Raw genomic sequence first — 27,665 nt, 5'->3', positions numbered from 1 at the left:
GCGGGGCGCCGCGCGTCAGCTGACCCGCCCGCCGCGGCCAATCGCCGGCCGCCCCGGCCCCTCGCGCGCCGGGCCCCGCCTCCTGCTCTGGCCACGCCCCCGGACCCGGGCCCCGTGCTCTCCGCGCCGGCGCCGACCCCTCCCCCTCGCTGTGCTGGCCACGCCCCTTCCCTGAACCCCGCCCGCTGCCTGCTCTGGCCACGCCCCTTCCCTGACCCCCGCCCGCTGCCTGCTCTGGCCACGCCCCTTCCCTGAACCCCGCCCGCTGCCTGCTCTGGCCACGCCCCTTCCCTGAACCCCGCCCGCTGCCTGCTCTGGCCACGCCCCTTCCCCGAACCCCGCCCGCTGCCTGCTCTGGCCACGCCCCTTCCCCGAACCCCGCCCGCTGCCTGCTCTGGCCACGCCCCTTCCCCGAACCCCGCCCGCTGCCTGCTCTGGCCACGCCCCTTCCCCGAACCCCGCCCGCTGCCTGCTCTGGCCACGCCCCTTCCCCGAACCCCGCCCGCTGCCTGCTCTGGCCACGCCCCTTCCCCGAACCCCGCCCGATGCCTGCTCTGGCCACGCCCCTTCCCCGAACCCCGCCCGCTGCCTGCTCTGGCCACGCCCCTTCCCCGAACCCCGCCCGCTGCCTGCTCTGGCCACGCCCCTTCCCCGAACCCCGCCCGCTGCCTGCTCTGGCCACGCCCCTTCCCTGAACCCCTCCCGCTGCCTACTCCGGCCACGCCCCTTCCCTGAACCCCGCCCGCTGCCTGCTCTGGCCACGCCCCCGGACCCAGGCCCCGTGCTCTCCGCGCTGGCGCCGACCCCTCCCCCTCGCTGTGATGGCCACGCCCCTTCCCTGAACCCCTCCCGCTGCCCGCTCTGGCCACGCCCCCGAAATCAGTCCCGGTGCTCTCCGCGCCGGCGCCGACTCTCCCCCTCGCTGTGCTGGCCTCGCCCCTTCCCTGAACCCCGCCCACTGCCCACTCTGGCCACGCCCCTCGAACCAGTCACAGTGCTAACCACGCCTACTCCACCTCTTCAGTGCGCTGGTCACGCCCCTTCCCTAAACTCCTCCCACTGCCTGCAATTCCCACGTCCTTTTCTAGCCCCCCAGGCACCAACATCCTCTCCCTAAACCTCTCGGAGGTGCCACAAGTACTCCTGTTCTTTGGGCTAAACCTGCGCTTCCCCCAAATCCCCGCTTCACTGCACTGACCAGTCTCTTCTTTAAACTCTGTCCACTTACTTCACTGGCCACGCCCCTTCCCTAAGCTCCTCCTACTCATTGCATCCAAACTTGATTTAGAATCACTGAATGCAAGGAGGCTCACCTACAGCATCCTGCGGGCGGGTTGAATAGCTGGAGAGAGGCAAGGACTATCTATCCATGGGCAGGGACTCCGGTTCCCCTGAGTCAATGTCACTGCCTCCCTCCACTCTTGGGACTTCTCCTTCTGTCCTACTGCACCTGTAAAGGTGTTTTCAAACAGGAAGCACCAGGCCTCCCTCATACAGATGCTCCCCACTTGTGACCTCTTCTGCACCACAGACTGCAGGCTCTAATCACACTGAATCCCACAACCCCCACCCCCTGGTCTCTCTGGGGGAAAGGCTGCTACCAGCCTAAAGAATGTGCAGTCCTGTGAGGCTGTGCATGCTGGTTCTTTAACTTTGTAGCAGGGAGGCAGGCTGGGAGGAGGCTGGGGAAGGTTCTGGACGGGAGCTCTGTGGGAGTGACAGACTGGCTTTAGGGCTAGTACTATTTCCCTCATTCTAATAAAGTTCCTTGTTCAGTGTTAGAAGAAAGTGACTCTTTCTGAGATTCTTTACCATGGTCACATGAGTGCAGGCCTTAGCCTTTCCCGCCCTTCCGCCCCCATACAAGGAAACCCAGGCACTTGTGCATGCCATGGGATTTTCAGCCCAGGAAGTCTGGCTGATGGTTTTGGAGCAGGTGACATGGCTAATGGGAGCAGTGCCCGCGCATAAACAGCTGGCCAGTATGTGTAGCTGTGCCAATTCATGCCAGTGTTCCCAGAGGGTGCCTAATGCCACTGCTGCCTTAGCCACAACTGCTCGTCCAGACACAAACAGGAAGGCATTTTGGAAATGGCCATGGGCAGCTGCCCAGAGGGAACCACACTGACCGATCATACCGATCATCTGAGCCCTAGTGTCTCTCTGGGCTCAGAGGCAGCCGCCCTTCCAAAGATGCTAACCTGTGCATCTGGTCTGAAAAGCTATATGGGGCCTGGCACTCTGGGGTGATGGGGCTGTGGCTGGGGACCAGCAGGAAGCTGGACCAAGGGGACGGGGCCATGGCTGGGGACCGGGCAGAAGGCTGGGCCGGGGGAACAGGGCTAGGGTTGCCAAGCATCCGGTTTTCCACTGGAATGCTTGGTCGAAAAGGGACCCTGGCAGCTCCAGTCAGCCCTGTGGGGGTGGCACCTGTGGGTGCAAGGACAGCACGTGGAGGCTCCCTGGCCACCCATGTGCCTAGGGCCGAAGGGGCCTGATGGCCGCTTTCTGGGAGCCGCAGTACGCGCCCCCAGGACCCTGTATCCTGAAACCCTCCCACACCCCAACCCCCTGCCCCAGCCCTGAGCCCATATCCAAACTCCCTCCCAGAGACTGCGCCCTGTACCCCAACCCCCTGCCCTAGCCCTGAGCCCATATCCTAACTCCCTCCCAGAGCCTGCGCCCTGTACCCCAAACCCCTGCCCTAGCCCTGAGCCCATATCCAAACTCCCTCCCAGAGCCTGCGCCATGTTCCCCAAACCCTTGCCCCAGCTCTGAGCCCATATCCAAACTCCCTCCCAGAGACTGCGCCCTGCACTCCAACCCCCTGCCCCAGCCCTAAGCCCATATCCAAACTCCCTCCCAGAGACTGCGCCCTGTACCCCAAACCCCTGCCCCAGCTCTGAGCCCCACCCGGCACCCCAACCCCCTACCCCAGCCCTGAGCCCCACCCTGCACCCTAAACCCCACCCTGCACCCTAAACCCCCTGCCCTAGCCCGGAGCCCCATCCTGCCCCCCAACCCCCTGCCCCAGCCCTGAGCCCCATCCTGCCCCCCAACCCCCTGCCCCAGCCCAGTGAAAGGGGGTGAGAGCAGGGAAGGGGCGGGGCGGGGCGGGGCTCCAGGGAAGGGATGTTGGTTTTGTGCAACGAGGAAAGTTGGCAGCCCTGCAGGGGCGGTGGCTGGGGAGCGGGGAGCCAGCGGAGGCCGGGGCCGCTCGTGTGCCCGGCGGAGGAAAGGCAGTTTGCCAAGGCAGAGGTTCCCTCGCCCCGCACAAACATGGCCGCCCTAGGCGTTCTGCGGCGCGCCCCGCACAAACATGGCGAGATCGGGGCGGGGAGTCTCTGCCGCTCACAGCGATGACGATCCTCGGGTAGAATCTTTGCCCCTCATAAAGATGGCGACTGGTGACAGGGCCGGCGCTGCTGGCCAATGAGAAGCCATGTTGCTACGGGTTGTCATGGTAACAGCCAATGACACGTGGAGATGGAGTCTAGTGTTGCTGCCCAAGAGGCTGGGGGGCCGGGGGGGCGGGAAGCCGGGCTGCCAGCGGCGCTGACGGCCGTCGATGGGGACCGGGGCCCCCAGTGGGGAGCGGCGCCGGTGGTGAAACGCGGAGTCCAGGTGAGGGGCCCCCCTGTGCCGCCGGGCCGGGGTGGGGTGGAGGAGGAGGAGGAGGAGGAGGAGGGAGGGGTGGAGGCGGAGTTGTGGGAGCGGGGTACAGGAGTGTGACGTGGGGGTGCAGGGAGTGGGGGTACAGGAGTGGGGGTGCAGGGAGTGGGGGTACAGGAGTGGGGGTGCGGGAGGGGTGGAGATGGGGTGGGGGGAGTGGGGGTACAGGAGTGGGGGTGCAGGGAGTGGAGTACAGGAGTGGGGGTGCGGGAGGGGTGGAGATGGGGTGCAGGGAGTGGGGGTACAGGAGTGGGGGTGCAGGGAGTGGAGTACAGGAGTGGGGGTGCGGGAGGGGTGGAGATGGGGTGCAGGGAGTGGGGGTACAGGAGTGGGGGTGCAGGGAGTGGAGTACAGGAGTGGGGGTGCGGGAGGGGTGGAGATGGGGTGGGGGGAGTGGGGGTGCAGGGAGTGGGGGTACAGGAGTGGGGGGTGCAGGTGGTGGGGTGGAGGCGGAGTAGGGGGAGTGGGGTACAGGAGTATGACATGGGGGTACAGGAGTGGGGGGTGCAGGTGGTGGGGTGGAGGCGGAGTAGTGGGAGTGGGGGTACAGGAGTGGGGGTGCAGGGAGTGGGGGTACAGGAGTGGGGGTGCGGGAGGGGTGGAGATGGGGTGGGGGGAGTGGGGGTACAGGAGTGGGGGGTGCAGGTGGTGGGGTGGAGGCGGAGTAGGGGGGGTGGGGTACAGGAGTATGACATGGGGGTGCAGGGAGTGGGGGGTGCAGGTGGTGGGATGGAGGCGGAGTAGTGGGAGTGGGGGTGCAGGGAGTGGGGGTACAGGAGTGGGGGTGCAGGGAGTGGGGGTACAGGAGTGGGGGGTGCAGGTGGTGGGATGGAGGCGGAGTAGTGGGAGTGGGGTACAGGAGTGTGGTGTGATGAGGTGCAGGGGGTGGGGTGGGGAAGAAGGGTGCAGGAGTGTGGGGTTGGGGGTGCAGGTGGGGGAGGGGTTGGGGTGCAGGAGTGTGGGGTGCAGGGGGTCATTTGTGTGGGGTCACCTGAGTGACACTTTTCCGGAAGCTCAGGGGGGTGCATGAATTCAGCCTCCTTGGAGGGCACATGAGGTCATTCCGCCCCGGGCTGTCCTAGCAAGGGGCACCTCTGGGTCAGTTCTCAGGGATATCTACTGCTGCCCGGCTGGGGTGGGGGCGGAGCTTGGAGTGTCTCTGAGGCCGGTTGTAGTGGGGAGGGGGCAGATTGCTGCTAGAAGGGCTGTTGCACCCATTAGGCCGGGGCTCTCAAGCTTTTTCTTTCCGAGGCCCCCCCAACGGCTATAAGAATCCCACGGCCCATCCATGCCACGACTGGGTTTGTGCATATACAAGCCAGGGCCAGCGTCAGGGGGCAGCAAAGCCAGGCAGTTGTCCGGGGCCCCACCACAAACCTCTGAAGCTAAGTTGCTCAGGCTTTGGCTTGAGCCCTAGGCGATGGGGCTTTGGCTTTCTGCTCTGAGTCCCAGCAAGTCTAATGCCGGCCCTGCTTGATGGACCACCTGAAACCTGCTCGTGGCCCCGCGGTGGGCCCTGGACTCCTGGTTGAGAACCATTGCATTAGACAATGACTAGCATGCACACACAGTGTAGATTACGTGCCAGATGCACTCACAGCTTGGTGGAATTGTTACTAGAGGTGCACGCCTCTTTCTGTGGGAGGCAGGACAATCCATGGTCCCCAGGCAGCTCCATTTCTCTCTCCCCCAGCTTTGGATCATGAATTCCAGTGTGGTGTCTGGATTCTGTGTATCTCCCCATGAAGCCATCCAAACTAGTGCTTCTCTGTGTCCCACCCCAACCCCTCCCAGGCCTCTCCTCCAGGCTGATGGGGGGCCTGTGAGCCTGAGCAGAGCACTGGCTGTTAATGACCTCAGCAGAGAGCACTCAGTCCAATTACCAGCTTGGCACTGACTAAGGACCATCTATCTTCTAGACAAGAAGCCCCTGCAGTCTAGCTTTGATCCTTCCCAACAATACATCCTGCTGGCTGGGGAGCTCTCTGGCTCTCAGCTTCCATGGAGGTAAGCGAGTGAGCATCCTCTCTCTCGGAGGGAGCAGCCCACCCCCGGCCCAGAGCATGATGCTGGTATATTCCCCCTTTAAAAAGCCCTTTCTCTTAGCTTGCATTGTAAGGCCTGCAGCTTGAACTGTCGAGCTGGTCCCTAAGAGGGGCAGCATGTGTGCGGGGAAGCATGGCTCATGGGAGCTGCACACCAGGCTAGCGCTGTGCTGCGGGTGCATCTCTGGCTTCTCTTGGTGCCATTACAAGCTAATCATGGTTCTCTCAGGAACAGCTTTTTCCAAATGAGTGGCTGAGCCTCGATTTGAATGGAAATACTGATTAAACTCACAGCCTGTTTGGGTGTTGGCTTTTGGTTTTGCAAATTGAACTAGAAGGCTAGCGGCACGTATGGTATCATGGTGATTGGAATTGTGGTTTGGTGAGTAAGGAAAGGGGAAAATGAGATGGAGTAGAGACTAAAGTGGGGGTAAGACATTCAAATCCCAACGTGCCTGTGAGTCAAACTGCGGCGCCTGCCCAAGCTGAGGGAACCAGGGGAAACGGGTTCTGATTTTTCACCACTGATGCCGCCCTCTGAATAGAGCCGTCAGTTTCCCTTCCTAGGTTTTGGACACTACAACAACGTCTGGGGAACAGAGAAACTGGGGGGAGGGCTAAAGCCTTCTAAGTGGTTCTCACGGTAGCAGCATGCTCCTTGGGCTGAATGTGGATTTGTGACACCTCTCCTGGCTACCTGTGTGACGAAGTGGGACTGTTCTTAATGTTTCCTCTGAATATTGTGGGGGTGCCTCAGTTTCCCCTAGGCAGTTCTTAAGTATCTAGGCGGTGGGGTAAGGGTGTATGATCACTGCAGAGCCCTAGAGGGCAGGTGTGTGCAGGAGTCTGGACACAGAGAATGGCCGACACCCTGTTTCCTGGCAACTGATTGCCTGGGCCATTCCCCCCTGCAAGGTGAGAGCTAAAGGGTTGGAGAACAAAGGAATCAGGTGACCTCCTGGCCCGGGGAAAGGAAAAAAGCCTAGAGGAGGAGGGGCTGGAGAGAGTTTCAGTTTGGGGCTGGCTGGGACATGGAGTGAAGGGCAGACGTGGTTGTCTGGCTCACTGCCCCCCAAAATGGACCCAGCTGAGGGGTCCTGTTCTCTGCACCTACAAGCTCTGTGTTAGACCATGTTCCTGTCGTCTAATAAACCTCTGATTTGCTGGCTGGCTGAGAGTCACGTCTGACTGTGGAGTTGGGGTGCAGGACTCTCTGGCTTCCCCAGGAGCCCCACCTGAGCGGACTCGCTGTGGGAAGCGCACGGAGGGGCAGAGGATGCTGAATGCTCCGAGGTCAGACCCAGGAAGGTGGAAGCTGTGTGAGCTGTGTGTCCTGAAGACAGGCTGCTCACAGAAAGGAGGGAGCAGTTCCAGAACATCGCCTGGGAACTCCATGACAACTGGTGGCAGCAATGGGATGTACTGCACCCCGTGGACGGCGCTTCCTGCAGTAAGAGACTGGGGAGCAATAAAACGAAGGGGGATTGATGAGGACCAGGCGTGCTGAAGGCTCAGAGAGGAGCGGTTTTGGGGTACGGTTAACCCATGGGAGTGTGTGACCGGCGAGAAGGACTGTGCAGTAACAGGGTTCCCCTGGGGATTGCAGCGAGCAGTCCAACGGGCGGAGGAGTCTGCCACTCGACCCTGGCAAAGAGGTGGTGACCTCGAGAAGGGCTGGCACACTAGGGGTTCTCCCTGGAAACCGTGGGGAGCTGAGAGCACACAGGCCTGTGAGTCCATAACAACTTGGGAAGAGCGGAGTGATGGCCTGTCACCGTCTCCTTAAGCAGGACATTGTAACCCTGTGCAGAAAGAGAGGGTTGAGCATTGGAAAGTTCACCAAAGCACAGTTCATCGTGCAGCTGGAGGAGGATGACCGCTCTAAGGAACAGATTCCTGACCCCAAATGGGGCTATAGCAGGATCTGGGAGCAGCTGGAGTGGTAGCCAGGCATCCCCAAGACTCCTGTCCCCGACCAGATGAGGGTCTTCATGATCGGGTTCCCCATCGGGGGATCGGAGATGGATGGGATTGGAGCTGAGTCCGAGAGAGCAAGAGGACTGTGAGAGACAGCGAGAGCCCGAGAAAGAGCTGCAACAGAGAGGCAGCGGAGAGACATAGGGGACCTCCCAGGGGTGAGTGGGGATAGACCCCGGGGGGCCAGTTTCGCAGGGAACCTCGAGACTAAATTGCTGCCCCTGGTTAAGGAGTGGGGGATGTGGATGCCACCTCACTGCCTTTGAGCAGGCTGGCGATTTGAACCAGGGGGACCCTGCGGAAAAGCCCCAGTGTCTAGCTCCCTTGCTGGGTCCCAAGGCCATAGACTCCGTCAGCCAGATGGGTTGGGAGGTGGACAGGCTCCCACTCCTGACCCCAACCTATATGTCTGTGTGGAGTTTCCTGGGGTCAGGCCCCTCAGACCTCCAGTGGGAGCGGAAGATGATGTTCAATGAGGAGACAATCCTGGGGTGGCGAGATCCTGGGACAGAGAGAACTGTTGTCAGGCCCTGGGTGGGGCAGCCTCAGATGCTGAGGAGCTGTGTGAGCTGGGTGAGGGTCCCAGGGACGAAGCCCCTCGCCCTGCCTATGGCCCAGATCCCTGTGCAGACCCAGGAGGGGTGGGGCTGGCTGGTCGTTGGGGTTCTCCAGAATACCAGCTGCGAGACCCTGTTGGGGAGTGACTGTCTCTTTGGGACAGGATCCAGGCCTTGCTCCTGTAACCGCCAAGGGTTTGAATTTGAATCCAGGGAACCAATCGGCGGAGAGGGAAATGGTCAGTGAAAATGCAGATGACCTGGCTGGCAGCAGGGAGGAGCCGCAAGGCTCAGGCTACCTGCCTGCCTGTAACCAGACCCCTGGGGCTGGGTGGGACAGAGAGATGCTCCCCGCCCCCTTGCACACCAGAGAGGGGGCTCCCGCTGGCTCTGATGCAGTGAGGAAAGCAGCGAGCTCGCTGCCTACCCCCACTGGGACAGCAAGGGCAGCGCTGTGCAGAATGGGAGCTGAGATCCCAGCTGAGAGGGGGGAGACACAGGCAGGGCAGGGTATCTGTGGGGAGTGGCAAGGTGCTTGGTAAGGAAAGTTTGGATGAGCCTAGGCAGCCTTGTGATCTAATGGCTTTGTCTAGTCAGCAGGGTGGGAAGGCGAGGAGAGTGGAAGATGAGTGTCCCTGGACCTTACCTATTACCTGGGTGGAGAATTGTGACAGTGAAGGAAATGTGACTGTGTCTGTCAGGGGTATTGACTTGCCTATGGAGGGAGCTACCCTGATCTCCAAGCAGTTGTCTGTGACCAGCCTTGTGTGCTGGGACAAGGGGAATGAGATCCCAAGCTGTGTGTCTGGGAAAGGAGAAAGTGTGTCCGGCTCTTCTTGGTCTGTGGAGCAGACAGAAAGGGCCTTTCAGCCTGTGATGGTTGAGGGTCGTGCAGTTATCTCAGAGCTGGTTCTGGATTCAGCTAAAGCCCAGGAAGGGAATGGTCCTAAGTTTGTGTCTGCTCGGGAGAATGGCCCTGTAACTAGGTCGCATCCAGTTAATGTCTATGTAAAATCCCAGAGACCAGACAATTCTGGTGCTTGTATTTTGCCTGTTGCTAGTGTGTTGTTAGGAAAGGGTGCAGCAACTCTGTCTAATCAGGGTGAGATCCTAGCCAGGGCACAAGGAGAGCAGAAAGGTGATTTGATTATGTTACCTACTGAGGGTGTGGAAACCTGTAGCAAGAAGGAAAAGATTCCTGAACTTGTGTGTGGCAAAGGGAAGGCGAATGCTTCTGACCTTTTATCTCGGAAGTCTGCAAGTTTGCCTGAAAGGGGATTGTGTAGGAATCCGCCGGATGGGCCAGAGGTGATTCTGGATGTAAGGGAGACCCAGAAAGAGTCTGTTGTTGCTCAGGAAAGTGTTCCTCTAGAGCAAGCCCTAGGTAAAGAGGGTAAAGGCAGAATTTCTGGGAGGGGTGAATTGTTGCATAGAAAGCCCCTAGGGAAAGGAATCCTCATGGAGTCTTTGCAAGCAGTTTACTGCCACTGAAGGGTGTGAAAGTGATTTAATCAAGAAAGTTTCAGTTCCTAACAGCCAGAAATTTTCTGCTGTGAATGGATCCACTGACTTTTCTGTTGAAAGATCCAGCGTGGATAGCTTTGAGAAGGTCTCAGATGAAGTGAAAGCTGTTAAGAAAGTTAAACGGTTCTATAACCAAGTGGCTGTGTTTGGCCAGCTTATTGGGGAGACGACCCAATCCCAGTTTGACCCCCTGGGGTTTTGGGGGTGGCCAAAGGGCTCGGGCCACATAAACCTTCCCACATGCAGCCTGCGAGTGCTATTGACCACCCCCGACCTAAGGGAGGGCGTGAAACTGGAAGGGCCTGGTGTAACTCCTACCAAGGAATGGGAGAGATGCTGGGGCATCCATGGGAACGTTGGTGGCTTCGAACTTCCCCAGGTCAACGCCTAAAGTGACCCCGCTCAGTTCGATCTCAGAGGGGGGAGAGATGTGACGAAGTGGGACTGTTCTTAATGTATCCTCTGAATATTGTGGGGGTGCCTCAGTTTTCCCTATGCAGTTCTTAAGTATCTAGGTGGTGAGGTAAGGGTGTATGATCATTGCAGAGCCCTAGAGGACAGGTGTGTGCACGGGTCTGGACACAGAGAATGGCAGCAACCCTGTCTCCTGGCAACTGATGGCCTGGGTCCTTCCCCCCTGCAAGGTGAGAGCTGAAGGGCTGGAGAACAAAGGTTTCAGAGTAACAGCCCTGTTAGTCTGTATTCGCAAAAAGAAAAGGAGTACTTGTGGCACCTTAGAGACTAACCAATTTATTTGGGCATAAGCTTTCGTGAGTAGCTACTCACGAAAGCTTATGCTCAAATAAATTGGTTAGTCTCTAAGGTGCCACAAGTACTCCTTTTCTTTTTGGAGAACAAAGGAATCAGGTGACCTCCTGGCCCGGGAAAGGGACAAAGCCCAGAGGAGGAGGGGCTGGAGGGAGTTTCAGTTTGGGGCTGGCTGGGACATGGAGTGAAGGGCAGACGTGGTTGTCTGGCTCACTGCCCCCCAAAATGGACCCAGCTGAGCGGTCCTGTTCTCTGCACCTACAAGCTCTGTGTTAGACCATGTTCCTGTCGTCTAATAAACCTCTGTTTTACTGGCTGGCTGAGAGTCACGTCTGACTGCAGAGTTGGGGGGCAGGACCCTCTGGCTTCCCCAGGACCCTGCCTGGGCGGACTCGCTGTGGGAAGCGCACGGAGGGGCAGAGGATGCTGAATGCTCCAAGGTCAGACCCAGGAAGGTGGAAGCTGTGTGAGCTGTGGGTCCTGCAGACAGGATGCTCACAGAAAGGAGACTTCCCCAGAGTCCTGACTGGCTTTGTAGGGAGCAGTTTCAGAGCATCGCCCGGGGACTCCGTGATAACCTGGCAGAGTCCTCTTCTCGCCACTCCCTGTCCTCACTGAAATGAGCAGAGTAAAGTCGTCTCTCTCCAGGGCAAAGTGCAGCTGGGACTTACAGACTCACTGACCTCTGAGCTGGAAAAGCCGTGTTCGACCCTCTCTCCATTTGCTGGAGTCCAGCATGACCCCAGCAAATCTCTGCTCCTCTCTCAGTGATCTCCACGTGGGCATGGTTACTGTCCAAGGGCCTGACCCAAAGAATCCCCAAGAGGACCTGGTTCTCCACTTGGCTCCTTTTGAATCTGCATTTCTAATTGCGCTGCCCTGAGGAGCTGGGGTAGGAAGCGGGGACTCTGGTGCTGGAAGCTCTCTCCCCTCCCCTCCCCGGTACTGCACTGAGGCCTTGGGAGGCCCGGTTCTCAGTCTTACTGGTTGGTCAAAGTCTGAGTAGAGAAGCCCTGGGATTGCATTGGCAATGGGCTCCAGAGCTTGGCACGCCAGGCTCTCAGTCCAATGGCCCTTGTGAGAAATGAATCGATGGGTTATCGGAGACTCACGACCACAAGGGTCACTGATTAGCCCCCTTGTCCTCTCACCCCTACTGGGGTCCTGTAGGGCAGAGCAGAGGCCCACTGGGAAGTCGGGGGCACCACTACTGCTCATGCAGCACCCTCCAGAACTATCCTGGCACCTCTCGCCCCCTCCTCCCCTTGGCAGCCTGAGCTCCGTGGCTGCCAGATTTCTCCCTCCCTCCTCTGGGAAGCGGGAGTGCTGCCGGCACAGCCCTGGCAGGGGGTTTGATAGTTACTGGGGCAGAGCCACAACAGGTGTCAGTGCTGGGAGCCAGTGGGACATCCTACATCAGCAGCCGTGATTTCATTGCCAGGGCCAGAGAGTGTCCTCTGCCTGCCCTTCCCTGCATCGGAGCACTTCATTAGATAGGGACGGGAGGTGGCCTTTGATACTCAGCAGGAGCCCTGTGCCTCGAGGGAGCAGCTCCGTCTGGGAGGACAGAGCAGGGATCCTTGCCCTTCGAGTGAGATGGAGGTTCCCCTGGTTCATGGAGGTGCAGCCCTGTTGGGCTTTGACTCCAGGCTGATGAAACAAAAGCCACAGGCAATAGCAACCTGAACCGAGCACACAAACCGGTCGCTGCTAGCTGAGGAGCAGGGATCTTCTGCCCTGAGGCGGTCACCGGTGCCCAGCTCTCAGACTCCCCTCTCCTCCGTGGGCCTTCGGCATTTCCTGGAGTCCGCTCTGGTCCCAGCACAGGGCACCTCCAGGGACAGGAGCCATAGTCTGTGCCCTTCTGACCAAGGCCTGGGTTGGGCAAGATGTCGGACTCCTCTTCCAGGGCAGTCTGTGCAAGATTCTCCAAGCAGCAATCTAGGATACACAGCCTCAGTGAGGCCCAGCCTCAACCTTATTGAGAGAGGATCAGTAACACCCAGGAGGTGGCTGGGCCCTGCTCCCTGAGCCATCTGGCAAGCTAGCAAATACAGGGGAGTGCTCTCCCTCAGCCTCCCACAACCCAGGTCTACACTGGGGAACCACAAAGGGTTAACTAACGTGACTTAGCCCCTGGTGTGGACATGTCAGGCCATCTGGCCAGGGTTAGCCCTGTGTCCATGTGAAGCACAGAGTTGAACTGGTGAATGCAATCCCTAATGCAAGGACTGAGAGGGCCCACTAACCCTCCTCTCCCTGCAGTCTCCCAGTGCATGATCCCAGGCCTTGGGGAGATGGTTGATATCCCCGTGGCCATGGAGTTCCTAGTCAAATCCAGCCTTTCACAGAAGGCGTTTGCCCGGCTCTGCTGGTTTATTCTCCTCTCCCCAGGCTTATATTCAGCACCTGATACACCTGGCCTTTGGTGTACACCTGGCTGTGTGCAAACATCCTGCCTCTGTGCTTGCTGTGACTCTCCATTGGGGCGTGAAGAGTCTAGAGTTGTTATGGAGAACTGGTCAGCTGGTAGCTTGGCTGGCTGGAAATCCCCCCCACCCCCCCAGACCCCAATGGTTGGTTCTACATTGCTATTGACAGGATCTGTTAATACAGAAGTCAGTTTTTCCCTCAAAACCCAGCAGTGTCCCTGTACACCTGCCATTTATGGGAGGGTTATGGGGCCGTTCTATGGACCAGCACCTCGTGGGGCACAGTTTCCTCTTATTTACCTTGGGACTTTGCAGGTCTGGAACCTGACATCTGGGGAAGAAAGAACCAAACCAGGCAGGTCTCCAGTTAATGTATTGGGGACTGGTCCTGCTTTGAGCAGGGGGCTGGACTAGGTGACCTCCTGGGGTCCCTTCCAACCCTGATATTTGATGATTCTATTTTATTTACTAAATTCAGCAAAAAGCATGGACAAGTCACATTGAGAACGTGGGTTAGTAGCAAGCAAATTAATGTAACTGTCACGGAGTCCCTGGGCGATGCTCTGGAACTGCTCCCCATGAAGCCAGTCAGGACTCTGAGGCAGTCGCCTTCCTGTGAGCAGACTGTCTCCAGGGCAAACAGCTCACACAGCTTCCACCTTCCAGGGCCTGACCTCAGAGCATTCAACATCCCCTTCTCACACCGTGCGCTTCCCACAGCGAGTCCGCACAGGCAGGGCTCCTGGGGAAGCCAGAGGGTCCTGCACCCCAACTTCGCAGTCAGACGTGACTCTCAGCCAGCCAGTAAATCAGAGGTTTATTAGACGACAGGAACATGGTCTAAAACAGAGCTTGTAGGTGCAGAGAACAGGACCCCTCAGCTGGGTCCATTTTGGGGGGCAGTGAGCCAGACAACCACGTCTGCCCTTCACTCCATGTCCCAACCAGCCCCAAACTGAAACTCCCGCCAGCCCCTCCTCCTCTGGGCTTTGTCCTTTTCCGGGGCCAGGAGGTCACCTGATTCCTTTGTTCTCCAACCCTTTAGCTCTCACCTTGCAGGGGGGAAGGGCCAGGCCATCAGTGGCCAGGAAACAGGGTGTCGGCCATTGTCTGTGTCCAGACCCCTGCACATACCTGCCCTCTAGGGCTCTGCAATGATCATACACCCTTATCCCACCACCTAGATACTTAAGAACTGCCTAGGGGAAACTGAGGCACCCCCACAATATTCAGAGGAACCATTAAGAACAGTCCCGCTTCGTCACAGTAACAATCCAGGTTATTTAATCCAACAGTTCCCTCTGAGATCTGCGTGATACTGTGGGAAGGCAGCCGTCCTGCGTAGCTGTCAGCCCCAAGTTGGCAGGATTATGAATCTCCATGCCAGTCGATAGCTTTGTTCCTGACAAATAGTGATTCAGGGAGGGCCAAAATCACTCCCCAGCCAAATCCGCAGGCAGTTCCGTGTTCTGTTGGGACATTTCATTTACAATTCAAATGACAAATGTAGGTGAAAACCAGGTGAGTTCTCAGGATTAAACACAGAGCTCCTAACCCAGGAGATATGCGTGTGACCTCCTAGGCAAGGAGGTTGTTTCCCCTAGGGCACTCAGGTGTTTGAGGAGCTGTTGAACAGGTGCCACTCTCCTCTAACTTCTCTGGGGCCCAGCCCCACTGCACACCTGTGTGCTTGCTACCAGCCATGTGCTGGAGCTTAAACCCTACGTGCACAAATGCGGGGGTAGCGGCAACCCTCTGCTGGTAAGTTGGAAGAGAAGAGCAAACCCCAAAGGTTGATTCTTGCGCAGGATGGTTGTCATGACTCTCGGTTGGTTCAGCCACTGGAAGCTGGGATGGGGTAATACCCAGTGCATTTATCACTAATTCAGAAGTTCTTGCTGGCTCCTAGAGATTACTTGCTGGCAGGTGTCAAAGACTCCTACCCTTCCCTGGCCAGGTGGGAGGGTGGGGGAAGCACAAGCCTCTCCTCAGGCATGGTGGAATCAGGTGGCCAGAGGCTCCTGGACAGGAGCAGCCAGGACAGGCAACCAAAGGGTGGCCTGGCTGCCTTCTCCCCTTTGGAAGCCCCTCAGTAAATCAGAATGGGGCCCTCCTCACCCAAGATCACAGGATCTCCAAAAGGGCTTGATTAGGTCTCCCTTATGCAAATGAGAGCCTGCCCACTGCAGACACTGTAGGCCCCAAATCCAGGAGTCTGTCCAGGCAGTCAGCAAGTCCCCCGGTATTTTGAGGCTCAGGCGACTGGCCATATCTCAACTGGCGTACGACAGTTGACTCCAGAGTCATTCAAACTGTAAAGCTGGCTGTGAGCTGGCCCTGAAACGCTGGGCAGAGCCGGCTCCCACGCTCGCTCAGCCGTGCACAGAGAGCGACATGGCATACGCCTTCCCCCATCCCTTGGTGCTCAGCTTGGCGCAGAGTTCTTCGCTCTGCGGAATCCAGCGAGAGCTTAGTCCCTAACTCAGAGCAGGAAGTCTGTTCCTCCTCAGCTCCCAATCCAGAGGTGCCATCTTTACCTGCAGGGAGCTCCTTAGCCTTCCTGCCCACGCAGGCATCTTATCTGCTCAGGGGAGGGAGGTCTGTACGGTTACAGGGCTCGTTCCTCCCCCGGTCTAGGCAGCTGCCAGCCCATCTGGGGGCTGCAGCGTGGCGATGGAAGATGCAATGTCAGGTCAGCTGGAAGGGCCGCTGGCCCAAGGGGGCTCAGCCCCCGTCATCTCCTGACTAGCAGTGTGCAGAGAGGCATCCCCTGGCAGGTCAGTCCAGCTGGTGGGTCCTAGTGACAAGCCTCAGAGAGGCACTGGGGTTGGGAGGAGAGCCGAGAGATCCAAAGGGAATGGGGAAGTGCCGGCTGGTGCTAGGCAGAGGCCAAGGAGCTTGCACTGGGCGTGGAACGCAGGGAGCTGTGGGGATGGGACATGCTTTGGGCAGAGGGAGAGCTTCATGCAGCCTGGCCTGGAGCAGGGCACTAGGGTCAGGGTGAGGCCTCAGAACAATGGCAAACAACATAACCTGGGCCCTGCACATCCAGCAGGCTCCCAGCCAGCCAGCAACGTGCGTCTCCCCCCCAGCACCTACTGGGTGTTCTCACCTGCCCCTTCCTTGCAGGTGTCATCTCACCCTCCAGGACCTGGCAGCATGACCTTGACCAAGGGCTCCTTCACCTACTCCAGTGGGGAGGAGTACTGCGGAGAGTGGAAGGAAGGTGAGCAGGGGTGCAGTGCCATGGCCCGGCTGTGTCTCCCAGCTGGCCTGTTCCATTACCCTCCCCTGGCTCCACCCAGATGAGCTGCAAACAGCCCCTGCCATCTGTGCTGGGCACAGCCTGCCAGCTTCCCCTGCAGGCGGGGCTGGGAGAGGCACCTTCTCCAATCGATCCCACAGGTTGTATGGTGCCCTCCTTCCCAGGGCTGCTGGGAGAGGGGAGCCTGCCCCTCCCTATGTGACAAGGCTCCTGGTGCCAGGCCCTTAAAAATCAGTAACCCAAGTTCTCCCCAGACAGCATCTGCCCCTGCCCTCCCCAGGCCCTTGTCTGCTCCCCAACTCCTGGGACAGGGCAGCCTGATCTCCTGCCTCCCCCCTTGGCCTTAGCCCATGTCACTGGAGAAGAGCAGTGTGTCCCTGTGGGACCACTGGCTGCCAGGAGCCCTGTGCCTGGCAGTGTTGGGGCTGCCCCCTCTGGGCAGCCGGGTGTGCTGTGGGGAGAGATGGGTCTGTCTATACAGCACGCGTCACTTCTGGCTGCTGAGCAGCACTGCCAGACACTGCCCCCAGGGTCCAAGCCCCTCTGGCAATTGCCATTCCTCTAAGGGATGAGAGCAGGCCGAGTGACCTCTCCCCCCACTGGCTCGGGCCTGGGGATTCCTGAGCTGCATGCGCCCTGCCCAGGCAGCCCTGCCATGGCACCGGGAAAGCTGGCAGCAGCCCTGGAGCAGCCTGTGTTTGGGGATGTCTGCCCTGGCACCCGGCAGCTTCCTACCAGTGTGGACCATAAATGTGCCCTGTCGGGACGCCCCTGTGGTCCCCTCCTCCTCCTCTCCCTTCACCCTCCTGTGTGTCCTGGTGAATGGCAGATGCCTGCCCCATGCGTGGATTGGCCCTGGCGGGGCAGGCAGGGAGGGCGGGAGAGGCTGCTGTAACAAAGTCCAAACCCTCCTGCCCCACTGACCTGGGGAGCTGATTGCATAGAGCCCAGCCGTGAATACAAGCTGCCTTCCCCTGAATCTCTCGGGCTCCCTCCTGCCTGCCCCTGGGCACCGGCAGAGCAGCCGTGAGTGCTGGGGTTCCTGGCTCTGTCTGGCAATAGTTAGAATCTGAGCACGGGCCCCAGGAAGAGATGGACCCCGCTGAGCCTGGCTGGGAACAACCCAAACCTCCCCAGCTGGGCCAGCTCTGGGAGCAAGCTTAGCCCTGGGTTTTCCCATATGGTCCTGTGGAGCCCAAGTGAGGCTTCTATGCCCCCCAGCACTGCCCTGCCCTGCCCACATCCCAGCAGTGCCCTGCCCAACCCTGCATCTGTCCCTCTGGTCCCCTTCTGGGGGGATGGGCCCTGTGGCCCCTTCCCCGGGCTGCGGGCGCTGGTGACACTGCCCGCTCTTGTTGCCTAGGCCGCAGGCACGGCGTTGGCCAGCTAACGTTTGCGGATGGCAGCACCTACCTGGGTCACTTTGAGAATGGGCTCTTCCATGGCTGCGGCGTGCTCACCTTCTCCGATGGCTCCAGGTTGGTACAGCGCCTTGCTGGGTCTGCCCTGAGCGGCCTGGGCAGCTTGGGGCAACTGGCCTTTCTCTTCCGTGGGGACTGGGGATGGCTGAGGGGTGCTGGTGCTGAGTCATGTCTGTACCCTCTCACCCCACGGAGACCCTCTCCTCTCTGCTCCTGCTTACTCGCCCTCCCCCTTCAGCTCTGGAACCTGTGGGTGCTGCTCCTCCATTAGCCTGTTGGGGGCGCAGCCACACTCCCTGCCCGCAGGGCTGCTGTGGACTGGCGCTGCCAGCTCCTGCGGGTGTCGGGTGTAAGCGCGCCCCAGTGTCCCATGCCTGAGCAGCTGTGAGGCTGGGGCTGGCGGGGTGTGGCCGGGGTGCCTGATTCATAGATACTAAAGTCAGAAGGGACCATTCTGATCATCTATTCCGACCTCCTGCACGACGCAGGCCACAGAATCTCACCCACCCACTCCTGCGATAAACCTCTCACCTATGTCTGAGCTATTGAAGTCCTCAAATTGTGGTTTAAAGACTTCAAGGAGCAGAGAATCCTCCAGCAAGTGACCCGTGCCCCATGCTACAGAGGAAGGCGAAAAATCTCCAGGGCCTCTTCCAATCTGCCCTGGAGGAAAATTCCTTCCAGAGCCCAAATATGGCAATCAGCTGAACCCTGAGCACATGGGCTAGATTCACCAGCCAGATATCCAGGAAAGAATTCTCTGTAGTAACTCAGATCCCATGCCATCTAACATCCATCACAGGCCATTGGGCCTATTTACCATGAATATTTAAAGATCAATTAATTGCCAAAATCATGTTCTCCCATCATACCATCTCCTCCATAAACTTATCGAGTTTAATCTTATGGTGCGGGTGGGCTGGCGGGGCGCGGGCAGGCGGGGAGCCTCACGCGGAGGGGCGGGGGGGCAGGCGGGGAGCCTCACGCGGAGGGGCTGGGGGGCAGGCGGGGAGCCTCGCGGGGCAGGGCGCGGGCAGGCGGGGAGCCTCACGCGGAGGGGCGGGGGGGCAGGCGGGGAGCCTCGCGGGGCAGGGCGCGGGCAGGCGGGGAGCCTCACGCGGAGGGGCGGGGGGGCAGGCGGGGAGCCTCGCGGGGCGGGGCGCGGGCAGGCGGGGAGCCTCACGCGGAGGGGCTGGGGGGCAGGCGGGGAGCCTCACGCGGAGGGGCGGGGGGGCAGGCGGGGAGCCTCGCTGGGCAGGGCGCGGGCAGGCGGGGAGCCTCACGCGGGGGGGCGGCGGGGAGCCTTGCGGGGCAGGGCGCGGGCAGGCGGGGAGCCTCACGCGGAGGGGCTGGGGGGCAGGCGGGGAGCCTCACGCGGAGGGGCGGGGGGGCAGGCGGGGAGCCTCGCGGGGCAGGGCGCGGGCAGGCGGGGAGTCTGGCACTGCAGCGTAGGTGGGGACTGATATGCTGCGGGGCAGGGGCGCGGGCGGAGAGCCAGACGCTGCGGGGGACAGGAGGGGAGCCTGACGCTGCGGGGGACAGGAGGGGAGCCTGACGCTGCGGGGGCACAGGAGGGGAGCCTGACGCTGCGGGGCTGTCTGTCTGCGCAGGTACGAGGGGGAGTTCGTGCAGGGGAAGTTCAATGGCGTCGGAGTTTTCACGCGCTACGACTCGATGACCTTCGAGGGCGAGTTCAGGAGCGGGCGTGTGGACGGCTTCGGTGAGTCCAGGCAGCCCCCGTGAGCAGCCGCAGCCCCTGCCAGCAAGAGCAGCGGGACGAACAGTCTGGGCAGAGCCAGGCAGGCAGCCCTGTTCTCCAGCATGGCCCCCATTGCTCCCTGCTGCCCCACTCCTAGACCCTGCTCTCCCACCGCCCTGCCCCTCCCTGGTGTGTGCAGCTCCCTTCCCCATGACTCCCTGCTCTTCCCTCCCCCAGGGCTCCTGACCTTCCCCGACGGCTCCCATGGGGTGCCCCGCAGCGAGGGCTTCTTTGAGAACAACAAGCTGCTGCGGCGGGAGAAGTGCCCGGCCGTGATCCAGAGAGCTCAAAGTGCCTCCAAGTCCGCACACAACCTCCCGGCGTGACCGTGGTGCCACGGGACTCCGCCGCCCACCCACGGCCCCTCCTGCCGCTGGCCGGCCTGGCTTCCAAGAGCCTGTGGGGCAGGAGCTGCGGTGCCCAGCCGGGGCGGGGGGGGTGCGTTGGCACAGCTTGTCACAGGCCCCAGCATAGCTGGCCACCTCCCTCCTGCTGGCTACAGAACTTCCTCTGAGTGCCCACCTCCCGGATCCTGGGGGCTCTGAGTGCTGCCCCCCACTGGGGGGAGACAGGAGACCCCCTTCCCTGGGGCTGTGCTCACTGCCTTGGGGCAAGCAGTACCGCAGGGCCCTCCATACAGACCCCTGGGCACAGCCCCCTGCTGCTGGGCTGTGTGGGGCAGTGGAGGGGCAATCTGCCAGGGCCGTGGTGCCTGTGGTTAGCAGGGGATGTAGCTGGGAGCTGCTGCACCTGCTTTCCCAAAGCCAGGCATGATGGGCTGGGGGTAGTGCCCAGTCTGTGCCCCCCAAGCTAGTGCCCAGTCTGTGCCCCCCAAGCTCAGCGGGAATAGTGCCCCTCCCCAGCAGGTTGCTGACCCAGGCCTGAATTCACTGGTGGGGTATGGTGGCTGTGGCAGGGAGCTGGTATCTCCCTGCCCCTTTTTGTCCTGATGCTGGGGGCAGGGCAAGCCCCCCCACCCCTTCCCTTGCTCTGGGCATCCTGGCCCCATGGCCCGTGCCTCCCCCTCAGCTCTCCCAAGGGCGTATGGCCTGAGCAGGCCCAGGTCTCCTCCCAGCTGGCCTCTCTGTGTCCCGGGGGCTGTCTGGTCACTATTGCCTGTCAGTGCCTTGACACAGGTTCAGGCCAGGGCTGTGATCAGGGGGCACTGTGTAGCCCCAGCCCTGAGCCATGCCCATGGTTCCAAGCGTCTCAGCCTCCTCCCTCATTGCTGTGCTGACAGGCCGCACTGTGGGGCTGGTGCCAAGGGCTCCGGCAGGCACCGGGCGCTGGGGGTCTGCACTGCCTGGAGTGAGCTTCTCGCGCTCCCGCTGTCCCTTGAACCGACTGGGGACTTAGTCTCCATTCAGCCCTAGTGAGCACTGGGGCCTGCCGTGATGGGACCGTGTCTGTGCCAGTGTCTGGGGGGCTGCAGGTCAGGGCAAGGGGCAGAGCTGTGCTGGAGCCCAGCGGGGCGAGGAGGAGCAGGGGCTGAGGGGCACCAGCAGTGTGAGGTGGGGGAGCCAGGGCAGCGAGCAGGATGGGGGGCACCAGCAGAGCTGCACACGGGACTCCCCCCACGCGGCCTGCTTGTCTCCAGTGTCGGTTCTCTGCTGGGAGCAGTAGCTGTCACTCGTGGTGCTGGTGCAGGAAGGGAGCCCGGGGCCAGGCCCGGCTGAGAGCCGTCTCCTCGCAGAGCGGGGTGCATGTGAACTGCCCGCTCCATGCTGCTGCCGCCCTCGTGCCTTGCTGTGTCCTGCACCGCGCCGCCCCCGCGGGGCCTCGGCGAATAAACCGCGTTGCCAAACCTGCCCTGCTGTGTGTGGTTCTGTGAGGTGGGCTGGGGCCAGGCCTGCCCATCCCTCCCTTCATCACCCAGCTGGGGGAGGTGACCCCCCAGGGGTTTTCCCCCCAGCCCTTCCCAGGTTTGAGCACAGGGAGGGGCCCGGGGAGGGGCCCCCATTCCCCTCCCCCCCTCACGGTCACTGCCCCCTGTGATACAGCAGGGAGGGGGGAGTGTTGACCTGGGAATGGGGCAGGGGGGTTTCCCTGGGGATGAGAGACCCTAGAGCCTGTAACCTGAGCCAGGAGGGGAAGGGGGAGGTAACACCTCTGCCCCGGAATCTGGACAAAGGCTGCAGGAGAGAGCCTGCTACGTGGGTTTTTGGTTTCAGTTTAGGGCTGGGTGGTGGAACACAAGGAACCCCAGGGCTGGGGTCTAAGCTCCCTGCCCCCCAGAAGGACTTGACTGAGGGGTCCTGGTTGTACCCACAAGCTCTGTTTTGGACTGTGTTCCTATTGTCCAATAAACCTTCCGCTTTACTGGCTGGCTGAGAGTCTCAGTGAATCCCAGGAAGAGGGGAGCAGGGCCTGGACTCCCCCACACTCTGTGACAACTGGTGGTAGCAGTGGGATCTACTGCACCCCGTGAACGGCGTTTCCTGCAGTAAGTGACTGGGGAACAGTAAAACGAAGGGGGATTGACGGGGACCAGACATGTTGAAGATTCAGAGAGAGATGGTTTCAGGGGGCGGTTAACCCCTGGGAGTGTGTGACCAGAGAGAAGGACTTTTGCAGTAACAGGGTCCCCCAGGGGATTGCAGCGAGCGGTCCCAGGGGCGGAGGAGTCTGCAGCTCGACCCTGGCAAAGAGGTGGTGACCTCAAGAAGGCCTGGCACACGAGGGGCTTTTCCTGGAAACCGTGGAAAGCTGCCCGGCCTGTGAGTGGCCAGCAGGGAGATGTACGCTAAACGCCTTAAGAGCGACCTGGTGGAGCTGTGCAGGCAGAGGGGGCTGCGCATCGGGAGGTCCACCAAGGAACAGCTGATTGCCCAGTTGGAGGAGAAGGATCGCTTGGATGACCCGATCCCTGTCCCCGAGGGAAGCCGCCCGGTGGACACAGCGTGGGCCCTGGGGCCTGACCGGGCTGGGAGGGGTCAGACTGCTGCCAAGGACACCCCGAGATCTTTCCTACCTATGCCTAGGGGAGGGGTTGGGGGAAGCCCAGCGAATACCGAGGGCACCCTGACCCTGGCAGCCAGCAGGGGATCCTCCCGGCGGAGCTCCCCATCCCTGGAGCGGAGGCGGCTGGAATGGGAGAGGGAGATGAAAATGAGGGAGCTGGAGGATCATGAAAAGCAGTGTCAGCATGAGCAGGAGGAAAAGGAGAGGCAACGTCAGCATGAGCGGGAGGAGAAGGAGAGACAATGCCGGCATGAGCAGGAGGAGAAGGAGAAACAGAGGCAGCATGAAGAGAAGCAGAGACAGCATGAACTGGGGCTGGCCAGGCTGAGGAGCAGTGGGGCCCCGGCTGCGGTGAGTGCGGGGGGACCCAAGACTGCAAGGAGCTTTGATAAGTGCTTCCTGGCCCAGCGGAAGGAGGGGGAGGACACAGATAGCTTCCTGACGGCCTTTGAGAAGGCCTGCGAGCTGCACAGGGTTGACCCTGCAGACAGGCTCCAGTTTCTCACCCCCTTACTGGACCCCAAAGCCGTGGAGGTGAACAGCCAAATGACAGGGGCGGAGGCAGGGGACTACGAACTGTTCAAACAGGCCCTGCTCCGTGAGTTTGGGCTGACCCCCGAGATGTACCGGAGAAGGTTCCGGAGTCAGCGTAAAACGCCTGAGGCCACCTACCTACAACTGGTCAACCGGATGCAGGGATATGCCCGCAAGTGGACAGCGGGGGCCCAAACTAAAGAGGACCTGCTTGACCTGTTCGTACTGGAGCACCTGTATGAACAGTGCCCTTCCGACCTGAGGCTGTGGCTGGTGGACAAAAAGCTAGAGAACCCCCAGCACGCAGGGCAGCTGGCCAACGAGTTTGTGAACAGTCGGTCAGGGGGTAGCCGGGAGGAGTCCCAAAAGAACAGGCCCCCCCCGATGCAGAGAGAGAGTCACCATGGGGCCTCCCAGCGGGGAAATAGGGAGAACCCCCTCCCGAGGGGAACGCCTGGCTTCGGGCCCCTCCGACCCGCTTGAGGGGACCAACGTGACCTGAGCTGCTATCACTGTGGCCAGAGAGGCCATGTACAGACCCAGTGCCCCAGGCTCAGGGACAGACTGAGCAGACCCAACCTACCCAGGGTTAACTGGGTAGGGACCCAGCTGGACGAGGGGCAGACGGCCCGGGAAAGGGGGGCTGCCAGCTTACCACCTGCTCGGGAGGGAAGAGTACCCCCGGCCAGCTCTGCCAGGGGCTGGAGACTCTGGACTCAGGGTACTTGGTTTACGGGGTGGGCGCGGGGCTGTCCCTCCGGAAAGAATGCCTTGTTCCCCTGGAGGTGGATGGGAGGAAGGTCAAGGGATACTGGGATATGGGCGCGGAGGTGACTCTGGCCCGGCCTGAGGTGGTGGCCCCAGATCAGGTGGTGCCCAACACCTACCTGACCCTGACGGGGGTGGGCGGGACCCCATTCAAGGTGCCTGTGGCAAGGGTGCACCTGAAATGGGGGCCCAAGGAGGGCCCCAAGGATATGGGGGTACACCACCATTTGCCCACCGAGGTTTTGATGGGGTGGGGGACCTAGAGGACTGGCCAAGCAAACCCCAGACCGCCCTGGTTGTGACCCATAGCCAGAGCCAGTGAGGGGCACTGCGCCCTGATCTTGGGGAGGGCACCTGGGTGGGGAGGGAGCGCCGAGGGGCACGGCTCAGAGAGGCTGTGGCCTCAGACCCGGCCAGTGAGGGAGAACCGGGCCCCATCCCTTCTCCAGCTGCTGAGTTCCAGGCCGAGTTGAGGAAAGATCCCTCCTTGTGGAAGCTCAGGGACCTGGCCGACCTCAGTGTGGTACGGACCATGAGGAGAGGTTGCCAGGAGAGGTGCCTGTGGGAGAAGGGGTTCCTGTACCGAGAATGGGCTCCCCCAGGGGAAGTGGAGTCCTGTGGGATCAGGAGGCAGCTGGTGGTCCCCCAGAAGTATCGCCACAAGCTCCTGTACCTGGCCCATGACATCCCCCTCGCAGGGCACCAGGGAATCCGGCGCACCCGGCAGAGGTTGCTACAGAACTTTTACTGGCCTGGGGTCTTTACCACTGTCCGGCAGTAGATCCTGTGACCCCTGTCAGAGGGTGGGGAAGTCCCGGGACAAGGGGAAAGCACCTTTGAAACCTTTGCCCATCATAGAGGAGCCTTTCCAGAAGGTGGCCATGGACATCCTGGGGCCTCTCAGCAAGACGACCCGGTCGGGGAAGAAATACATTCTGGTGGTGGTAGATTTTGCCACCCACTACCCCGAGGCAGTGCCCTTAGCTTCCATTGAAGCAGACACCGTGGCAGATGCGCTCCTGACCATTTTCAGCTGAGTGGGGTTTCCCAAGGAAGTCTTGACAGACCAAGGGTCCAACTTCATGTCGGCCCCGCTCCGGAGTTTGTGGGAGAAATGTGGGGTCCGGCACGACTGGGCCTCAGCGTATCACCCCCAGTCCAATGGGCTGGTGGAGAGGTTTAACGGGACGCTAAAGATGATGCTGAAAACCTTTATGAACCAGCACCCGCAGGGTTGGGACAAGTACTTACCTCACCTGCTGTTCGCGTATAGGGAGGTGCCCCAGGAGTCTACCGGATTTTCGCCTTTCGAACTGTTATATGGAAGGAGGGTGAGGGGCCCCCTGGACCTGATGAGAGACGAGTGGGAGGGGAAGGCCACTCCCGATGGAGAGTCAGTGGTGGAGTATGTCCTGATCTTCCGAGAGAGACTGGCTGAACTCATGGGCCTGGCCAGGGAGAATCTGGCCAGAGCCCAGAAGAAGCAGAAGGTCTGGTATGACCGCACGGCGCGGGCCCGTGCCTACGCCACCGGGGATCAGGTGATGGTTCTCATCCCCGTGAGAAAGAACAAACTACAGGCCGCCTGGGACGGCCCGTTCAAGGTCGTCAAGCAGCTCAATGAGATAAACTATGTGGTGGAGCTGTCGAACCGGGCGCACCTCCGCCGGGTGTACCGTGTGAATATGATGAAGCCATATTATGCCGGGGGAATGTGGTGTTGGCCGTGTGTGGACAGTGGGAGGAGCAGGGAGATGACCCTTTAGTAGATCTGTTCCCTGGGACCAGAGCTGGTTCCCCCCTGGAAACAATTGCCCTCTCGGATCAGCTCACCCCTGCCCAGCAAGCTGAGGTCAGGGGGGTGCTGCATCCGCACCGACAGCTGTTTTCCAACCAGCCTGGACGCACTAATCTGACTGTCCACCGGGTGCAGACAGGGTCGCACCCGCCGATAAAATGCTCCCCCTTCTGAGTCACAGGGAAAACTGCTCAGGACCTGGAAAGAGAGGTCCAGGACATGCTGGCTTTGGGGGTGATCCAGCCATCGGCCAGCCCTTGGGCCTCACCAGTGGTGCTGGTCCCCAAAAAGGACGGGTTGGTCCGGTTCTGTGTGGACTATTGGAAGCTCAATGCCATCACTGTATCTGATGCCTACCCCATGCCCAGGCCTGATGAGCTCCTCGGCAAGCTGGGAGGAGCTCGGTACCTTACCACCATGGACCTTACAAAGGGCTACTGGCAAGTGCCGCTGGATGCAGAGGCCCGGCTGAAATCGGCCTTTATCACCCCTCTGGGGCTCTATGAGTTCCTGACCCTGCCTGTCGGCCTCAAGGGAGCGCCGGCCACCTTCCAGCGCCTGGTGGACCAGCTCCTGAGGGGGATGGAGAGTTTTGCCATGGCGTATATTGATGACATCTGTGTCTTTAGCCAGACCTGGAAGGACCACGTGTCCCAGGTTAGACAAGTGCTGGACCGACTCCAGGGGGCTGGGCTGGGCTGACCATAAAAGCGGAGAAGTGCAAGGTGGGGATGGCTGAAGTATCTTACCTGGGCCATTGGGTGGGGAGCGGCCGCCTAAAACTGGAACCAGCTAAGGTGGAGGTGATCAGAGACTGGCCCGCTCCGCACACCAAAAAGCAGGTCCAAGCCTTTATTGGGATGGCAGGATACTACTGAAGATTTAAGCCCCACTTTAGCGCCATCGCCACCCCCATCACTGAGCTATGCAAGAAGGGGAAGCCAGACAAGGTGGTCTGGACCGAGCAGTGCCAGGAGGCTTTCCGGGCGCTGAAGGAGGCTCTGGTCAGTGGCCCAGTTCTGGCAAACCCAGACTTTGACAAGCCCTTTGTGGTGTTCACCGACGCCTCCGACACGGGACTGGGAGCGGTGTTAAGGCAGGAGGATGAAAAGGGGGAGAGACACCCCATCGTGTACCTGAGCAAGAAGTTGCTACCCTGGGAGCAACACTATGCGGCCATCGAGAAGGAGTGCCTGGCCATGGTGTGGGCCCTCAAGAAACTAGAGCCCTATCTCTTCGGGCGACACTTCACCGTCTACACCGACCACTCTCCCCTGACCTGGCTGCACCAGATGAAAGGAGCCAATGCCAAACTCCTGAGGTGGAGCCTGCTCCTGCAGGATTACGACATGGACGTGGTCCATGTGAAGGGAAGTGCCAACCTGATAGCGGATGCGCTGTCCCGGAGAGGGGCCCCCGAACTTCCCCAGGTCACTGGTCACAGTGACCCCGCTTAGAGATGTGACGCAGCAGGGAGGGGGGAGTGCTGACCTGGGAATGTGGCAGGGGAGTTTCCCTGGGGATGGGAGACCTGAGAGCCTGTAACCTGAGCCAGGAGGGGGCGGGGGAGGTAACACCTCTGCCGGGAAACCGGACAAAGGCTGCAGGAGGGAGCCTGCTGGGGCGGGGGTTTGGTTTCAGTTTCGGGCTGGGTGGTAGAAAGCAGGGAACCCCAGGGCTGGGGTCCAAGCTCCCTGCCCCCCAGAAGGACTTGACTGAGGGGTCCTGGTGGTACCCACAAGCTCTGTTTTGGACTGTGTTCCTATTGTCCAATAAACCTTCCGCTTTACTGGCTGGCTGAGCGTCACAGTAAATCTCAGGAAGAGGGGTGCAGGCCCCGGACTCCCCCACACTCCGTGACACCCCCCACCTAGCACATGCCCAAATCCATCTGCAGCCCCCCAAAGCCCTGGAACAAAGGCACTTGGGGCCCAGGAGCAGTGACTCTACAGGCGGGGGCGGGGTCCCGCCGAGGACCCGTTCAGAGACCCCGGCCTTGGCACAAGCTTCTCGTGTCCTTGTCCAGCTCTGCCTGCTGGCACTGGGCTCTGGGTGCCCCTCATTGCTGTAGTGGGGAGGGGCACTGGTCAGGGGGCAGGGCCTTGGCTTTCCCGGGGTGGGGAAAAGCGCAGCTCCAGTGGGGAAAGGGCAGCATGCCCAGGTGCCAGGGGCAGGGCACGGATA

General features: G+C 60.6%; 1 protein-coding gene across 4 annotated transcripts; it reads left to right on the top strand.

The window, feature by feature from the left end:
- The first annotated feature begins 3,280 nt into the window (after window positions 1-3,280).
- On the top strand, window positions 3,281-21,224 carry MORN4 (MORN repeat containing 4). 4 transcript variants are annotated; one of them, XR_006292061.1, is made up of 6 exons: window positions 3,441-3,624; window positions 16,105-16,201; window positions 17,604-17,718; window positions 19,272-19,381; window positions 19,598-20,188; window positions 20,337-21,224. XR_006292061.1 is itself a non-coding variant. In XM_037903858.2 (6 exons), the coding sequence occupies exons 2-6, from the start codon at window positions 5,674-5,676 to the stop codon at window positions 19,744-19,746; spliced, it is 477 nt and encodes a 158-aa protein (XP_037759786.1). In that variant the 5' UTR covers window positions 3,587-3,624; window positions 5,592-5,673; the 3' UTR covers window positions 19,747-21,224. The 4 variants fall into 4 exon arrangements, 3 of the variants coding, with proteins under 3 accessions (XP_037759787.2, XP_037759786.1, XP_037759788.1); XM_037903858.2 differs by adding an exon at window positions 5,592-5,679 and having other exon boundaries at window positions 3,587-3,624; window positions 19,598-21,224; XM_037903859.2 differs by having other exon boundaries at window positions 3,281-3,624; window positions 19,598-21,224.
- The last annotated feature ends 6,441 nt before the right edge of the window (window positions 21,225-27,665 follow it).

The sequence above is a fragment of the Chelonia mydas genome, chromosome 7 (assembly GCF_015237465.2).
Source record: "Chelonia mydas isolate rCheMyd1 chromosome 7, rCheMyd1.pri.v2, whole genome shotgun sequence".
NCBI classification, from domain to species: Eukaryota; Metazoa; Chordata; order Testudines; family Cheloniidae; genus Chelonia; species Chelonia mydas.
Note: the sequence above shows the minus strand (reverse complement) of the source record. Positions and strands in the feature narration are given on the sequence as shown.

Bases quoted from the DNA above. Each gene is read 5' to 3' on its own strand.
- MORN4 (XM_037903859.2), top strand. From the start codon at position 3,487: ATGGAGTCTAGTGTTGCTGCCCAAGAGGCTGGGGGGCCGGGGGGGCGG. The intron at 3,625-16,104 runs GTGAGGGGCCCC...CCTTCCTTGCAG, and splicing joins TGGTGAAACGCGGAGTCCAG to GTGTCATCTCACCCTCCAGG. The intron at 19,382-19,597 runs GTGAGTCCAGGC...TCCCTCCCCCAG, and splicing joins CGGGCGTGTGGACGGCTTCG to GGCTCCTGACCTTCCCCGAC.